At 48.3% G+C, this 18977-nt stretch overlaps 1 protein-coding gene across 1 annotated transcript in view; it reads left to right on the plus strand.

Moving 5' to 3' along the window:
• The first annotated feature begins 8125 nt into the window (after window positions 1-8125).
• The window catches only part of LOC147676821 (uncharacterized), a 318542-nt gene continuing 307690 nt past the window's right edge, over window positions 8126-18977 (plus strand). The window contains exon 1 of the mRNA XM_086945235.1: window positions 8126-8448. Coding sequence (XP_086801361.1) covers window positions 8251-8448 — 198 coding nt within the window. The 5' untranslated portion in view covers window positions 8126-8250. The remainder of the gene's footprint in view (window positions 8449-18977) is intronic.

Here is an 18977-nt window from a genome sequence, read left to right on the forward strand (position 1 = left end):
GGATTTCCAAAAAGTTGGATCATCAACGTTCGGAGCATAGATATTCATAACATATAAATCGTGCTGTCCATCCGACAGTTTAGATAACAGCCACCGACCCTCAGAATCATGATTAGAAGAGATTATTGATAAACCAGAGTTCCTCGAGATTAAAGTAACAACCCCATTCCGTTTTCCAGAGGCATCAGAGCAAGAAACATCCGAAACCCAATCCTTCTTCAAAAACAAGGCTTCTCTATTAGTGATCTTGGACTCTTGAAAAAGAACCAAATCTGTAGAGAGAGACTTACAATAATCCAAAATTTTCGACCTCTTCACCGGATGATTCAAACCCTTAACATTAAGGGATAACACATTTAAACCCGGCATGTAAAAAAAGAGGGGTAAACAGAAGACGACACTCATAACAGAAAAAGAAAATACGTCATAAATACAAGGGACCAACCATTAAACAAAAGAAATACTGAGGGAGCGTCCATGTGGGAGAACCAGGAGAAAAAAAGAGAAAGAAGAGATGAAAAGAGAATAGAAAGGAGAGAGAAAAGAGGCAGGAGGGGAGGTCTAAAAAAGACCCACATCATGCAAGGGAGAACGTGGAAAAGGCGAGCAAGGGACCCGTACAAGGAGCAAAAGTGGGTAAAAACAGTAGCCCAATACTAAAATATAGCGGCTGATAGCAGGAAAATCGGAACTGGTAACAAGGAACAAATACTGCCGGAAGACATTGTTACAATGTAAATAATAAAACTGATAGTGAAAGATTGCTACAGTGCAGTGTAGAGTAACAACAACCTAGCGAGAGAAATAACTATAATACGCCACAGTAGTAGAATAAATAACAACAAAACACTTATATGAGATAAAGCCTAAATAGTATATAAAATCAAAGTGAATAAAATACATATTGTAAAAGCTAACAACATACTTAAAGAACAACCTATACCTGCATATGACAATACTATGAAGTTGAATTACAGAAGTAAGAAAATAGAGATGTATGAGAAAGGGACTGTCGAAAAACAGCACCCTAGGTAGATAAAAGAGAGAGAGAATAGAAATAAGAGATCAAGAAAAATAAATATCAAAACTAATACTGAAGAGATAACTACACCAAATATAATATACCAACATCTTAGCAGTAGATATATGTATAATGAGTAAGATTAGTAAAATAAGTAATAACACAGTAAGTATATAAGGTTAATCCTAAACAGTAGATAAATGCAAGGCATATAATATACACATATTAAAAGATAACATCATAATTAAGGAACAAGCCATAACTGTATAGGATAAGAGTATGAAGCTTAGTGACAGAAGGAAGAAAGTAGAGATGTAAGGGAACAGAAATGGAGAAAAAGAGGAGAGTTGGTACATAAAAAGAAAGAGAAAAAAACCTGTAATAGAAAAAGGAATGTAAATGTTGAAGAAGTAATCAGGAGGAACAGAGAAGGACGACAGATAAGAAATAAAAGAGCGAGAATGTGGATAGGAGTGGAATACAAGAGAAGAAAACAGTGGAGAGACAAAAAAGTGTTCACAAAGAATAAATACTATGAATAAGATAGAGAAGTAACATACGAGGAAGAAAGATAAAATCGAGATTAACATGAAGAAAAGAAGAACAGAATTAGCACGAACAAAGCTAGAAGGAGAGACCGACAAATAAGCTTAACTGGAGAGAGAAAAGAAGCAGGCAGCCAGAAAAATACATCCAGAAACAAACAAGAAACAGTTCAAGTTCCCGAAGAACCAGGAGTCTGCAAAGTTGCTCTTTGGATTTCCATCTCTATCTCCAACTGGTTGTCCAAGAATGTAGCCAAATCCGCTGGCTCATCAAAGATTCTAGAGCAACCTTTATGAGTGATGCGAAATTTTGAAGGACCAGAAAAAGAAAAAGGAATGCCCATTTCAGAGAGACGTTTTCGAAGATTCAGGAAGCCTTTCCTTCTTATAACCGTGTCTCTGGCAAAGTCCTGGGAAATGGAGATGCGATGACCGTCCCAGCTGACTTGTTTAACTTTCCGCATATGAGAGAGAATCAACTCAGTATGCTGATGCCGCAAAGGCTTAAAAATGATTGCTCTTGGCTGGGTTGCTGCTTTAGGTCGAAACGTTGGAACACGGTGTGCTCTTTCAATCTCAAACTCTCTGTGGAATGAGATTTGTAATGTGTCCGGAATCCAATGAGATAAGAACTCTATCATAGAAGAAGATGATTTCTCTGAATCTTCCAGTACACCAAAAATACGCAGATTAGATCTACGATTACGGTCCTCCTGCTCAGTGAGATCTCTGCGCAATGCCGCCATTGAGCGCTCCAAGTGGGTGAGAGATCTGGACTGTTTTTGCATACCATCCTCTGCAGAACTGATTCGTGATTCTGTAGCTGATACACGAAGAGAAAGGGCTTTAAAGTCATTTCTGATAGCAGACACCTCCACTTGTAACAAGTCTGTGTTAGTTTTTGTTGACTGCTCAATATCATGTACTTCATTAAGGCTTTTCAAAAAGGGGGTGGGGTCGCACACCACTCACTCACCAGCGGGATCGCCCCTAAGGACTATGGTCAGTGTAGTTTAGTATTCCGCGATGTATCCATCTTCGCCATCCCTGGACACATGTTTCGGGGTATTTACCCCTCATCAGCAGGGAATAGGCCATCTTCTTATCTTCTGGGGTTGCCGGTGGCAGCCAAATATTGCCAGGTCTAGTACCACACGGGCGCGCGGGTGCGGGGTCCCAGGCTCGTCAGCCCGCTTAAACATTTCAAAAAGGGGGTGGGGTCGCACACCACTCACTCACCAGCGGGATCGCCCCTAAGGACTATGGTCAGTGTAGTTTAGTATTCCGCGATGTATCCATCTTCGCCATCCCTGGACACGTGTTTCGGGGTATTTACCCCTCATCAGCAGGGAATAGGCCATCTTCTTATCTTCTGGGGTTGCCGGTGGCTGCCAAATATTGCCAGGTCTAGTACCACACGGGCGCGCGGGTGCGGGGTCCCAGGCTCGTCAGCCCGCTTAAACATTTCAAAAAGGGGGTGGGGTCGCACACCACTCACTCACCAGCGGGATCGCCCCTAAGGACTATGGTCAGTGTAGTTTAGTATTCCGCGATGTATCCATCTTCGCCATCCCTGGACACGTGTTTCGGGGTATTTACCCCTCATCAGCAGGGAATAGGTCATCTTCTTATCTTCTGGGGTTGCCGGTGGCTGCCAAATATTGCCAGGTCTAGTACCACACGGGCGCGCGGGTGCGGGGTCCCAGGCTCGTCAGCCCGCTTAAACATTTCAAAAAGGGGGTGGGGTCGCACACCACTCACTCACCAGCGGGATCGCCCCTAAGGACTATGGTCAATGTAGTTTAGTATTCCGCGATGTATCCATCTTCGCCATCCCTGGACACGTGTTTCGGGGTATTTACCCCTCATCAGCAGGGAATAGGCCATCTTCTTATCTTCTGGGGTTGCCGGTGGCTGCCAAATATTGCCAGGTCTAGTACCACACGGGCGCGCGGGTGCGGGGTCCCAGGCTCGTCAGCCCGCTTTAACATTTCAAAAAGGGGGTGGGGTCGCACACCACTCACTCACCAGCGGGATCGCCCCTAAGGACTATGGTCAGTGTAGTTTAGTATTCCGCGATGTATCCATCTTCGCCCATCCCTGGACACGTGTTTCGGTGTATTTACCTCTTATCAGCAGGTAATAGGCCATCTTCTTATCTTCTGGGGTTGCCGGTGGCTGCCAAATATTGCCAGGTCTAGTACCACACGGGCGCGCGGGTGCGGGGTCCCAGGCTCGTCAGCCCGCTTAAACATTTCAAAAAGGGGGTGGGGTCGCACACCACTCACTCACCAGCGGGATCGCCCCTAAGGACTATGGTCAGTGTAGTTTAGTATTCCGCGATGTATCCATCTTCGCCATCCCTGGACACGTGTTTCGGGGTATTTACCCCTCATCAGCAGGGAATAGGCCATCTTCTTATCTTCTGGGGTTGCCGGTGGCTGCCAAATATTGTCAGGTCTAGTACCACACGGGCGCGCGGGTGCGGGGTCCCAGGCTCGTCAGCCCGCTTAAACATTTCAAAAAGGGGGTGGGGTCGCACACCACTCACTCACCAGCGGGATCGCCCCTAAGGACTATGGTCAGTGTAGTTTAGTATTCCGCGATGTATCCATCTTCGCCATCCCTGGACACGTGTTTCGGGGTATTTACCCCTCATCAGCAGGGAATAGGCCATCTTCTTATCTTCTGGGGTTGCCGGTGGCTGCCAAATATTGCCAGGTCTAGTACCACACGGGCGCGCGGGTGCGGGGTCCCAGGCTCGTCAGCCCGCTTAAACATTTCAAAAAGGGGGTGGGGTCGCACACCACTCACTCACCAGCGGGATCGCCCCTAAGGACTATGGTCAGTGTAGTTTAGTATTCCGCGATGTATCCATCTTCGCCATCCCTGGACACGTGTTTCGGGGTATTTACCCCTCATCAGCAGGGAATAGGCCATCTTCTTATCTTCTGGGGTTGCCGGTGGCTGCCAAATATTGCCAGGTCTAGTACCACACGGGCGCGCGGGTGCGGGGTCCCAGGCTCGTCAGCCCGCTTAAACATTTCAAAAAGGGTGTGGGGTCGCACACCACTCACTCACCAGCGGGATCGCCCCTAAGGACTATGGTCAGTGTAGTTTAGTATTCCGCGATGTATCCATCTTCGCCATCCCTGGACACGTGTTTCGGGGTATTTACCCCTCATCAGCAGGGAATAGGCCATCTTCTTATCTTCTGGGGTTGCCGGTGGCTGCCAAATATTGCCAGGTCTAGTACCACACGGGCGCGCGGGTGCGGGGTCCCAGGCTCGTCAGCCCGCTTAAACATTTCAAACCCCACCCCCTTTTTGAAATACTTCATTAAGGCGCGCAAAAATCGTGTCCAACGTGGAAGCAGTGTCTGACTGAGGAGACTCGGGCGTCGGAGAGACTGACTTAAGCCTTTTCAGCGACGTGCCAACATCTTTTGAGTCTTTGGTGGTCGTAGACCGATTCATAGTTGCAGTGTTGAAGTAGTAGACTGCAAGAGTACCACTTGAGGGAAATAGGAACACAGAAGTTGCGCAGAATGACACACAAAAATGTATATAGGAAACCAAGTCCAATGTGCGCAAAGATATTACTAGCGGCGAAAGTATGTGCAGAGCAGGGGAGCACAGTATTGAGTTTGTAGGAAAAAATGTCGACACCTCTATGAAAGAAGCGCTCTGAGAAAAAACAGCGCGTGAGCAGCTTAAAAATCAGCCAAGCAACAATGAAATAACATAAAAAAGGCAAAAATGTTACCAGTAGTAGGCCTCATGGAAGAAACGCACTAGGAAGTCAAGCGGCACTGCAAATTTGTATCCACGGCGGCGTCTCTGAAGTAAAATGACAGGAACGTCAAGAGCGGGAAAATGGCGGCCGCTCGTGAGGAATGCGAGCGCCTTTGAAGCGTGAGGCAGAAATCATGTAGCCGGTGAGCAAACCATCAGGAAAACAGCATCAATCAGCTCTCCGCATGTTCCGCTGAAGAGGGTTGCCTTTTCCGCAAAGAAGGGCAGCAAGAAGTGGAGAAAATCGCTCGACGGGAGGAACTGGCCTCGGAGCTCAAGCGCAACACGCCATGCAGAAGCGGCGCGCAAGCCACGCCCCCCAGCCTCAGTATAGCTTTAACTATAACTTACTTTATGAAAAAGCTCCACTGCAAACAAAAAAAATGTGTAAAACATTACTACTGTCACACTCGCACTTCTTTCACATCGTCACACTGTCCGTCCTCTTTACCAGAGGCTCTTAGGGGCATATTTACGAGCCCCTTGCGCCGCTTTTGCGCCGCCGTTGCGTCACTTTTGTGATGCAGCGGCGGCGCAAAAGATGCACCATGGTGCGGGGTATTTACAACGTGACAAATCTGGGAGATGCGTCATGATGTAAAGCTCTGCGCCAGAAGGAGGCGTTCCTGCGCATGGTGGAGGGGGGGGGGGGCTTCCGGCAAAGGAACGCCTCCTGAAAGTGGCTGAGTGAAATCTACAAGATTTAACTCAGTCACTTTGGCGCCCATGCTGCGTCAAAACCCTGCGCCTGCTTGAAGCAGGCGTAAGGATTGACGCAGCATTGAAGAATAGGGCCCCCCGAGCATTGCTATAGCTGCGTCCTGCTTGCGACGCAAGTCCAGCAATGCGACACTTTTATGGCACAGATGCGCGACGCATCTGTGCCGTTTTTGCCCCATGGTGCGCCGCATTGTAAATGCAGCGCAATCATGTTGGCGTAGGCATAGCGCACAATAAGTGGCGCATCCCTGCTGATATGCAGGGATGCGCCACTTATTGTAAATATGCCCCTTAGTTTCTTAGTGGACTCCTCCTTTCACCTCAGACTTTCCCTGTCTTCTAATGGCACTCCCCTCTGGCACTTGACGGGCTATCTCTCCCCTCGTCATCCTGTCCCTCCTATCACCAGAAAATCTCCACATGCTGTCTCTCCGCGTCCTTTTGTTCCTTCTTTCACCTTCTTACACTGTCCCTTGCTCCTTACACCGGAGACTCTCGGCTTCTTAGTGGACTCCTCCTTTCAACTGAGCCTTTAACGGTCTTCTAATGCCACTACCCTCACTAGCTTTCTCTCCCCTCATCATTCTGCCCCTCGTTTCACCAGAGGCTTTCGTTTTCTCAGCCAATCTCTCTTTTCATCCCAGCCTTTTAGTCTCTCCATCTCATCCATTCGGTCTCTCTATACGGCTCTCCCACCAGTACTTCATACCAGTCTCTTCGCTCTACTTGTCACTCTGTCCCTCCTTTAGGCTCGCTCTTTTTATTGCCTATCACCTCGTTCTCCAGTGTCGCAAGCTCATACCAATAGCACTAAATGGCACTATGCAAATATAATTACTCTACTGCAAATAAAAATGCACAAGTAAAAAATATTGTCATTTTCAATGCCAATAGCTCCAGCTTTAACAAATGCGAGACCTATTGCATTGTAAATGCTTGTTGGACTGTTGTGTGCTACATAGCTTCAAATGGGTGTTCTTTGGTTGATGCATGGGGGCTAAATGGATCTACAAAGATTGCCAAAACTGACTTTGTGTCACAAAATATTGCCTTGAGGCAGATGCAAAATCAGAGACCTGGTTTCACACCTCCCCATCGCATTATGCATTGCCTTACACCATATGTACAAGACCATGGAAAGCCACACAGGGTTGCCTTATGTGGCCTTGTAGATGTGGCACTGCAATATGTGCAGCCAGAGCATCTTTAAAAATGATGTTCCGGTGGCGTAGGGGTCTTATAAATTAGACCCCCTATGTGTGCGGCATTCTGCAGCATACTTAGAAAGTGAAGCATGCCTCAGAGGATTTTTTTGTGCAGGAAGGTGCCCATTCCTACACAAAAACAATCCTGCTTGCTCCATGGCGCAATGGTGCCTACTTTCGGTCTAGGCAGCCAGAAGTGCGTCAGCGAAAGGAGAGAGCAGGAATGCACCATATCTTGATAGATACGGCGCATTCCTACCGTCTCCATTTAACGCAGGGCAGGAAGTTCTTACTGCGTTGCACTCAGTCAAGTGTGATAAATCTGGACTTAAGTCCTGTGAATAATAACGGTTCACATTTTTGTGATTTGAAAAGATACCTTAGCGTAAGGTGCACAGGCGCTCCCGACCTTGGAAAAAATTATACTTGGTTCAAATGAGGAATAGTGGTTTTGAATCTCCGTCCGGCCCAGTAAAAATTCAAATATGCCTTTGGCCGTAGTGCAGGCAAAAAAGTGTAGACCATCACAAATGCTGGCTGGGGAAAAAACAGCATTATTCAGATATCCCCTGAGTCACCTGTGCTCCTGTGCTGCTCCTGCATCATTGATAAGAACGCACCTGAAGCGGTCACATCAAGAGCATGAGAACGCACCTGTCAATCTGCGGGAGGGAGGGAGCGGGGTACAACGCTCACGTCAGGACACTGAAAGAGACTCCGACAAGAGGAGGCGCAGCGCGGGAGGCAGGATTAGTAAAGTAAACTGGACCCTTGCCCACGGCGGCTTCAGGCCTTTACATTGGAAGATTGGTAAATATTGCTTCTAGCTCTTAATCTGGCCAAGTCAAGACACGGAACAAGGCGAGGCAGCTAGTTGGGAGGAGAACGAGCCAACGGAGTCATGTGAGGACACTCGAAGGGCCACAGCCAAGATGACGCAGACCGCGAGGGGCGGGAAACGGTGAATGTTTCCACTTCCAGCGGCTTCAGTCAGCAGAACTTTCAGCTGGAAGAAGATGTCGTCCCCACTAGCGCGCACCATTCTTATAACCGGCTGTAACCGGGGCATTGGGCTGGAAATGGTTCGGCAGCTGCTGGCAAAGCCCAAAGCCCCCGAGCAGATCTTTGCAACCTGCAGAACCCCGGAATCACCACAATGCAAGGTAAGAGCCTTCATTTTGAGTTGGTTTAAGCAGTGCATGGAATTAAGGCATCCATTCGGGTCCCTGCAACTATTCTGGAGCGGGGCTCTGGCGGACCTCAACATTTTGAGCAGGGACAGAACCGAGGCTGCAGAGCACCTGGTGCACGAGCATTCAAAACCTTTTAAAAGGTGTTGATACCTCTGTGCCTGTCAAGTGAGTAGTGACAGAGGGGTGCATTTATCAAAGTTTGGCGCTGTAAAACCTAAATGAGATTTACCAAGTGTGCCGTTGTGAACATGGGCATCCGCAGAAATGTTTCCAAGGGGGGCAACATTTTAACTTCATCACCATCCCCCGACATGATTGAGCACAAGTATTAAATACATTTAAAAAAATCTAATAAGACAAAGAGCTTAAATAAACAAAGAATTCCATAGGGGGAAGAGAAAAATCTTTTGAGGCGCCACATCAGACAACCTGGCAAGTAATAAAACAAAGGGAAAAACTAAAAATGACCGGAAAAAAACAAAAACATTCTAAATCAGGTTGATGCGGTTCCAGAGCATGGGTACTCACAAACTTTCTCTCAGGGGCCAAATTTACAGTGTGGTTTGTGGCCAAGGGCCGCACTGGTGGGGGCGGGGTCAGTGAGGGAGGGGGGTGGGTCTAGATCAACAAAAAACTATAACCATGAGGTTGAACACAGGTCCCTGCAGCGGACGCCTTCGTCCGCTGAGCTACCAGACCCGGCATACACACATCTTTCTTTCTCTCTCTCTCTCTCAGTCTCTCTGTCTCCCTCCCTCTCTCTCTGTCTCCTTCCCTCTCTCTCCCTCCCACTCTCTATCTCTTTTTTCCCTCCCTCTCCCTCTCTCTGTCTGCCTCTGTTTCACTCCCACTGTCTATCTCTCTCTCTCCCTCCATCTCCCTCCCTCTCTCTCTCTCTCCCTCTCTCTCCCTCTCCTCCCTCTCTCCCTCTCTCTCCTTCTCCCTCTGTCTCTCTCCCTCTGTCTCTCTCCCTCTCCCTCTCTCTCCATCCCTCTCTCTCCATCCCTCTCTCTGTCTCCCTCCCTCTCTCTCCCTCTCCCTCCCTCCCTCAGTCTCTCTCCCTCCCTCTCCCTCCCTCCCTCTCTCTCCCTCTGTCTCTCTCCCTCGGTCTCTCTCCCTCTCTCCCTCTCGCTCTCTCCCTCTCTCTCCATCCCTCTCTCTCCATCCATCTCTCTCTCTCCCTCCCTCTCTCTCCCTCTCCCTCCTTCCGTCTCTCTCCCTCCCTCTCCCTCCCTCCCTCCCTCCCTCCCACCCTCTTTCTCCCTCCATCTCTCTCCCTCCCTCCCTCTCTATCCCTCCCTCTCTACCCCTCCCTTTCCATCCCTCTCTATCCCTCCCTTTCTCTCCCTCCCTCTCTCTCTCTCCTCTGTCTGTCTGCCTGTCTCCCTCCCTCTGTCTGTCTGTCTCCCTCCTTCTGTCTCCCTCCCTCTGTCTCTCTCCCTCTCCCTGTCTCACCGTCTCACTCCCTTTGTCTCACTCCCTTTGTCTCCCGCCCTCTGTCTGTCTGTCACCCTCTGTCTGTCTGTCGCCCTCTGTCTGTCTGTTGCCCTCTGTCTTCTGTCTGTCTGTCGCCCTCTGTCTGTCTGTTGCCCTCTGTCTGTCGCCCTCTGTCTGTCTGTCGCCCTCTGTCTGTCTGTCGCCCTCTTTGTTTGTCTGTCGCCCTCTGTCTGTCTATCGCCCTCTGTCTGTCTATCGCCCTCTGTCTTTCTTTCTCCCTCTCTCTGTCTCCCTCCCTCTGTCTCCCTGTCTCTCTCTCTGTCTCACTACCGTTTTCTCCCTCCCTCTGTCTGTCTCCCTCTGTCTGTCTCCCTCCCTCTGTCTCCCTCCCTCTGTTTCCATGTCTCTCTCTCTCTGTCTCACTCCCTTTGTCTCCCTCCCTTTGTCTCCCTCCCTCTGTTTCCCTCCGTCTGTCTCCCTCTGTCTCCCTCCCTCTGTCTCCCTCCCTCTGTCTGTCGCCCTCTGTCTGTTACCCCTGTCTGTCGCCCTCTGTCTGTCGCCCTCTGTCTCCCTCCCTCTGTCTGTCGCCCTCTGTCTGTGGCCCTCTGTCTGTGTCCCTCCCTCTGCCTCCCTTCATCTGCCTCCCTCCCCCTGCCTCCCTCTGTCTCCCTCCCTCTGTCTCCCTCCCTCAGTCTCCCTCCCTCTCTGTCTCCCTCTCTCTCTCTGTCTCCCTCTACTTATGTCTCCCTCTCTCTGTCTCCCTATGCCTCCCTCTGTCTCCCTCCCTCTGTCTTCCACTCTCTCTGTCTCCCTCCCTCTGTCTGTCTCCCTCCCTCTGTTTGTCTACCTCCCTCTGTTTGTCTCCCTTCTTCTGTTTGTCTCTGTCTGTCTCCCTTTATCTGTCTCCCTGTCTGTCTCCCTCCCTCTCTCTCTCTCTCTCTCTACCTCTGTCCTCCGCCCTATCCGTCTCCCTCTCTCTGTCTCCCTCAGTCTCCTTCCCACAGTCTTCCTCCCTCTGTCTCCCTCCCTCTGTCTCCCTCCCTCTGCCTCCTTCCCTCTGTCTCCCTCCCTCTGTCTCCCTCCCTTTTGTGTCCCTCCCCCTGTCTCCCTCCCCCAGTCTCCCTCCCCCAGTCTCCCTCCCTCAGTCTCCCTCCCTCTGTCTCCCTCCCTCAGTCTCCCTCCCTCAGTCTCCCTCCCTCAGTCTCCCTCTGTCTCCGTCCCTCCGTCTTCCTCACTCAGTCCCCTCCCTCTGCCTCCCTCCCTCTGCCACCCTCCATCTGTCTCCCTCCCTTTTGTGTCCCTCCCTCCCTGTCTCCCTCCCTCTGTCTCACTCTCTCTGTCTTCCTCGCTCTGTCTTCCTCTCTCTGTGTTTCCCTCTCTCTCTGTCTCCCTCCCTCTGTCTGTCTCTCTCCTGGTCTGTCTCCCTCCCTCTATTGCCCCACTCCATCTGTCTGTTGCCCCGCGCCCTATCTGTCCCCTGCCCTATCTGTCTCCCTCTCTCTCTGTCTCCCTCTGTCTGTCTCTGTCTCCCTACCTCAGTCTCCCTCCCTCAGTCTCCCTCCCTCTCTGTCTCCCTCCCTCTCTGTCTCCCTCCCTCTCTGTCTCCCTCTCTCTCTGTCGCCCTCTGTCTCTGTCGCCCTCTCTCTCGGTCTACCTCTCTCGGTCTCTCTCTCTCGGTCTCCCTCTCTTTCCCTCTCTCTCGGTCTCTCTTCCTCTGTCTCCTACCCTGTGTCTCCCTCTATCTGTCTCCCTGTCTGTCTGTCTCCCGCCCTATGTCACCCCCTTCCCTCTGTCTGTCTCCCTCTGTCTGTCGCCCTCTGTCTCCCTCCGTCTCCCAGCCTCATTGTGCTTATCTATAATAATGTCCCCCCCTCGCCTCTTTCACTATCTTCTCTCGTCAATCATTTCTCCCTCTTTCCTCTCCCCCTCTCAGTTTGTCTCTACTCCCCACTCCGTCTCTTATTTTTCCTTTTGGCCCTGTCTCTTTCGTTTAACTCTTCTCTGCTCTTACGTCTCCCTTAGCCTCAACATGGAGGGTTAGTTACATTTTTCCACTACAACATTGTCAAAATCGAATTTTCATTTTTTTTCCCATTTTTAGTCATTTTGTTCTTTAAATGTAGTTATTTCAGTCCTTAGTGTTTTTCCCAGAGTATTTTCACTCTTAGCTGTATACAGCACTCTCCCCATTGCACAAATTAATGAGAATGAAACTTTCACTTTCAATCCGGTCTGTCACTTCACAATTTTTAAACTAAGAATGTTGGCATTAACCCTGCTCCCCAAACGACGCCCCCACCCACGTCCCTTAGCTTTTTATCTGATCGTTGTGGCCTGCTGTGAGGGACTAAGGCTAACGGTCCCTGCTAATTGTGCTGCTTGAAAGCATCAGCAGCTCCCCAAGAACTCAACGTCATCTCCTGAGACCTGGGATGGGGGGAGATGCTCTATGCTATGTCTCCTCTTCCGGCCCGTTGTCAAACTGCCCATGACAATGGAACGGCTGACTCTGTGACCTGCTGGGACTCACACTCGGGCTGTAGCAGCCTTTCTTTCAGGTGTCGCCCCAGCAGGAAAGTCGGCCCAAGTATGTGGGCCCAACCTCTAGAACCGGGCCTGGATCCAGGGGGGGGGGGGGCAAGCGCCCCCTCTTGCCCCCCCGCGGACGCCCATGGTTGTGAATGTCTTTTGTGATCTTGGTGATCGAAATAAAGATTATGGGGGAGATTTAAAAAAAACCTGTGCAGCGCAGCCCCCGTGAGGCTGCGCTGCGTTGCACGACAGGGCAGAGCAGGAGAGAGCCATAGCTTCAGAGATATGGCTCTCTCCTCCCCTTTCCTTTGCGCCGGCACTGATTTCAGCTGTTGTGTGCCATGCACACAACTTATCGCCTCAGCGCTACGGTGTGTGCATGAGTGTAGCATAGGTTTTGTACAGGAAGGATACCCTTCCTGTCAAAAACACTATGCAAGGCACGATGCAAAGCTTTTCCCACTTTGCATACGTGGTGCAGAGTGCAGCACGCATGGAAAGTCGGAAAATCGCGTAGAAATGAAAGCATTCCTCCTGCTAGCACCTCCTTTGAAGGTGTTTTAACTTTTGGCGCAAAACCATGTTTACAAAGCTTTGTAAATATGGTTTTCCGTCAAAAGGCATGGGTGGTTACATGGAAACGCCCATGTACCACCATTGTCACACCCCCTCACCTCAAAGTAACGCAAAGCAGTGTTTTGCGCTGCTTTGCACTGTTTACAGGGTACTTTCCAAAAAATAGCAAAACAAAAATTTGCACTGGTTAGCGTCACTTACTATTCCCATACTGTTCCGTTCCTGTGAGGAACTAAAGCTTGCACTGTTGCGGCCAATTTGTACCTGCTTGTGCTGATGCCACTCTAGCATCTTTGAAAGATTGACTGTTTCTGTACAAGATATACCTGTAGAAGGGTGTTTCCACTGCTGTTTCGCCATCCTATAAAACACAAAGGATAATTTGAATGCACTTGCATAACATGCCTAGACCAGTCAAATGCTTTAGTTGCACTCAGGACAAAACTGCTTTTGGGCCCTGACCCAGAGACCCTGGAGTCAAACACATCTTCAAAGCTTGATCAAACTGAGTGACCCTGTGCAATTACTTTTCTTCCCTCTTCTTCCTTTACACTGATCATCACATTTGAGAACAACTTGAAATAATTTAGTTCAGGATGGGCACTGACCAAAAACCTTCCGCCATATGCGGATGACACGCAAATACTGGTTACCCTCGGCCCTGATGTAAATGACACCAAAAAGCGTTTTAAAATGTGCCTGACGGAGGTAAAAAACTGGATGAGTCTAAATCATCTCCAGTTGAATGGCACCAAATCTGAAATTATGACCTTTGGGCGAGCAAGTGAACATTGGACCCATGACTGGTGGCCCCCGGAACTGGGGGAGTGACCCGTCCCAAAAGAATCCGTCCGTAACCTAGGATTCCGTATGGACAACAAATTATCCATGCAGGACCATGTAAATCATACTGTAGGTACCTGTTTCGGAATCATGAGGAGTCTACGCAAGGTCTTCAAATGGTTACCAGCAGAAGCACGCAGAACTCTGGTTCAGGGCCTCATAGTAAATAGGCTAGACTATGGTAACTCTCTTCTTCTTGCCATGGTACCAGCCTGGTCGACAACTGAGATCAAGTTCCAAGTCACAACTTACGCCACTGAGAGTTCTAACTGCTAGAAACGGCGGACGCGCCTTTTCCTTTATGGTGCCATCCCTATGGAACAAACTCCCCCTAAACATACGCACCACTACTGAACTCATGAGCTTTCGAAAAAAACTGAAAACATGGCTCTTCAGTTAAGAATTCCATTCCAGACTCATCTTTTTTTTTCTGGGACTGTCCGCATGCGCCATGAGACTCCCTTGGGTAGTGATATGTTGCGCAATACAAATATCCAGACTAGACTAGACTAGACTGTATATTAATAGAGCATTATGTTGCTCCATCCATGACAACAGTGAAGGCCTTATATACCAGGCATAAGACGACCCACTTGCCTCTTAGGTCAGTAATAACATTTTCAGCAGGGCAAAAAAGGGAAAGAATGTGAAACTATCAAACACAAAAATATACCCAGGCCTAATATTGTAATACAAAATTAAAGGATTCGCTGGGAATCAATGTTCTGACCGGTACAGCCAGAGGAAAAGTCTTCCTTAAGGGCAAGAACCCTCACACACTATCATAAGATTCCTTCTCACACCTCAATGATCACACAGTGGTCCTCGGTGTAAGTGTAATACAAATGCAAACTGCATTACGAATATCTTGTTCGGTAAGAGTTTCTCTATTAAAGCACCTCATCCATCTGGACATCCATCTGGACAAGTGGCCCCCCACTCTAAATTTAATAACGCTTTATAAACAGAGCAAGGCTTGCAAGGCATGGCTATCAGCCATTTTTTTGGTGCTGATTCGGAGAGTGAGCCTCATCGGCTCTAGAAAATGACCAAATTGTTCTTTTAGGGCAATTTTAACAGTTTGGTATGTCTATGATGTACTTTTAACAACGGCCATTTGGAGAGATTGGGAACTTTTATACAGCCTACGGGATTTTGATATTAATTTCCTCAATCAAGTTTTGAGAGCCAGAGGGAAGGACTCCCATAGGGCTGCTGACCGACCTGTGCCTGTCCTTCTCTACGCTTAAGATGTTGTGCTTATCTCTTGCACTGCAAATTGCCTACAGCAGTTACCTGACTGTTTCAATGAATACATGGGTGAATTGAAATTAAAGGCCAATCATCAAAAATCATATATCATGACCTGTGGGCCAAAGACTACTTGTTTGCACAGTTTTACTATTGGTAAGATCCCTATTAGAAATGTCCCTAATTTTAATTACCTTGGAATGATGATTTGTTCACCTTTTAAGTGGGATAAGCTTATTTCACAGAGAGCTTTTAAAATTGCAGGTCCTGTGGAGGCCGTTTTTATATTTGCAAGACAGTTAGGTCAAAAAACCATAAATTAACTAATCTCACTTTACAATGCCATGCATCCTACTGGGAACAAATGGAGTGGGTGTTTGAGGCTACACCGATTCATGGTGTTTGCAGGTCATCAAAAATAAATTCCTTGGAATACTGTTGGCAGTCTCAAAGAGTATTCCATCTATATAACCTATACAGAATCTGGTCATTCTTACATCGATAATAAAATAAAAATTGCACCCCTCTTACTGTGGTTGAAGATATGACATTCACCTTACACCAACTTTTCATTCCAAGTTGTAGCGGATTGTATCAAATTGGATCACAGGGATTCTATCCTATGGTCACATATATTAAAAAAACATTCACAGAACTCGGTGTGCAAATTTTGTTCCATCCTCCAAATTAAATCGACAAAAAAATCACGGGCTCGGGTAAAATATCTTTTCTAGAATTATAGAGCAGCCAGAAGAATTATTATGACCCAGGCTATGGACCCAGTCTTTCATCATATAGAGATCATGACTTCTGATTGCATTGCACCTTATATAGAATGGATTTCTAATGCTGACCATAGGTTTTATTTACCACATTTTAGATTGTGTACAGTACGTTTTCTGGCAACAGCGGACGGCAGACCTTAAAACAGTAAGTAATGCAGGTCACTTGTGTATAGCGAGAGCCTGGGCTCTCTGAGGGACCAAGCTGCACTTACCCTAATTTTTTTGTCTCTCCCCGCCAGCCAGTGTTGTTTGGTCTACGTCCCCCACCAGGATCTATGCGGTAACTCCACCGCCTTTTACATGTAAGCGCTAGTCCCTTGTTTCCCTATAATTCCTTGTGGGCAGTTTTACCAGTCCTACTTGAGCTGTGTTTCCGAGGAGTTTTTCTAGACTAATATGTCACACCGTTTTTGGTCACTATATAATGCACTTAGTACAGATCTAGTGGCTTAAAATGTATATTTAGCCGTGATTATCACAACAGCTGTGTACTCTTTGAGTATGTGATAAACACTCGAAAACCCACATAGGGGGCTATTCTAAGAACCTCATTTCACGTTGTACTAGAGAGGTGAAGGCGGCTACACTCAAAGTCACATATCTATGAGCACTTTAAATCACTCTATGTTCCCAGCATGCAACGAAACTGATTGACGAATATGTTGCATTGTATGTTGATGTCTTGTCACTGTGATCTTTGTTTTACAGATTGAGTGCGCTTTCAGAAGCCCTGAAGGCGTTTTTGTGCGAGAACCGTGAGTAGACCGGTTCTAATTTGGGCCATAGGTCAGGATGTGCCATAGGGTGTGCATACCACCATGGTCCAGGGTCCTGAGGAAAGCCTCGCCAATTGCATACAGAGGCTGAAACATCTCCACCTATTGTTTTATAAATACGGATGTAACTGACCAATTTAAGCAGTTATAACGTCCACTATGCACTATTTTTTACTCTAGTCATACTACCCTATTATTACATTTTTTTAAGGAGTAGTATAGACTATTTTAACATCACTCACTGCACTAGCACCTGCACCCAACACTCACAAAATCCTGCTCTGCTGTAATCAGGTGTCTTAGCACACCGGGGAGGCACTCGGCCTCTCTGGTGGGGGTCCTATGATGAAGCATGTCACCAACTAGGTTGGTGACTGAGAACCCTTCTAAAAAACATGAGTAATTCCACCTCTTAGCCTTTTATCAACTCGGCTTCACTCTTTTGTTGTTTATTTGATTTCCCCTGGGGAATAAGAGTGGAGTAGCAATTCCCTCTCTCTCTCTTTGTTTGGATATATGGCCTCTGGTACCTTCCAACCAACAACTGCCAGAGTCGGAGGGGTCTCATAGCCAGCCCTATCAAAGTTCATCACACCTGTCCTAGATGCCATCCTCAGCTTCATACCCCATTACCTTCACTTCCCCAACACTGCGCAGGAACAGCTGGAGACAATGCAAGGCTTCTACGCCATAGCCGGATTCCCAGCTGTGTTGGGGGCATTCAACCTCACACATGTCCCACTTGTGCCCCCTGCGGATACTGCACACCACTACCGCAACAGAAAGCACACACATTCCTTCAATGTGCAGGCAATAGCGGACCACCGTGGACTCTTCACCAATGTCGTTGCCAACTACCCAGGAAGTGTGCATGATTTCTTCATCTTCCAACAGTCCATCATCAACCAGCGCTTCCAGGATGGCACATAATATGGAACAGGACTGCTCGTTCGTAAGTACCAAGTCAACACACCCAATATCACAATGCCTCAACAGCACAATACACAACTGTGGGGATGCACAGGTGACCAAACCATATTCAGCATGTCAAACTACACGTCCACCTACCAGACACGAACACAACACTCCATGGTCATCCTGGCCTACCCCTGCACCCTATACAGACTGGTGGTGTAGTTGCCCGCATTAGCTCATCCCCGTGGGCTGGCGAACACTCACCCCCACACAGCCAGCACAGGTGTCACTGTATTGGTGGACCTGCTATCACATTCTGCTGAACCAAGTATTGACTCTTTTCTCCCTGCACTGTGACAGGTGATTAAGGATATACACTCTGCCCTTGGATGATGGCACCCCTCCGAGATCTGAGCACACCCGCCCAGAGGCAGTACAATGCGGCTCACATACGTACCAGGGGGATCGTTGAACGCACATTTGACGTGTTGAAGTCACGTTTCAAGTGCCTGGACGGCACAGGTGGGAAGCTCCTGTACATCCCAGACATCGTGTGCAAGCTGATCGTTGCATTTTGTGTGTTGCACAACATTTGTGTTCGCACCAGGGCCACATGAATCCCAGTTCCAGAGGTACCGGCCGATGATGGTGGTGATGGGGCAGGTGGCCCACATCCCACTGCAGCAGCGGCAGGACTGGCCTGTAGGAATACCATCATTGACACTTACTTCTCATGAGCACGTCACATTGTGACCGTCCATGGCAACCATGCGACGGTAGAGAATGTCCAAATGCACTGCATGTGTGAATAAACATTTTTGCAGGTCTCAGCTTGTACTTGTGCATTTTGTTGTTACGTTTCCCTGCGTTCCAGATGTGATTTGGCAGGTTGTGCACATTTGCTGAACCAGTTGTGTCCTGTGTTAAAATGAGGTGGGGTGCTGTTTGAACCGGGATGTTGTCACTGCCCGGGTGCACTCCTGATTGTGTGTGTATGCTGCACGGTGGGTGTGTTGCTCCTTCAGCACTGGTTTCTTTCGTGCTGTGTGTGGCTGTTGGTACTGTTCTTCCACGGTGCTTGGATGTTGTGGTGTACATGTTGTCCTCTGCATTTGGCCAGGGTGCATTCGTTGTACTCCATTGTTTATGATTTTTGTGCAGTCGCATTTTCGATGTGCTGGTCTTGCACTATTTTCCCGCATTGCGTGTGAGTTTTGCTGCCCTCGCGCTGGATATCACTGCATTAAGCAGCACACATAGAAATTTGAAAATGCCATTTCAGATTATTTATGTACAGGAAGGGACATCTTCCTACACATAAACAATCATTATTCTCAACGCAGACACACTTGCACTATGGTGCAAGTGTGCCTACGTTGGCGCT

The sequence above is a fragment of the Lissotriton vulgaris genome, chromosome 12 (genome assembly GCF_964263255.1).
Source record: "Lissotriton vulgaris chromosome 12, aLisVul1.2, whole genome shotgun sequence".
NCBI lineage: Eukaryota > Metazoa > Chordata > Amphibia > Caudata > Salamandridae > Lissotriton > Lissotriton vulgaris.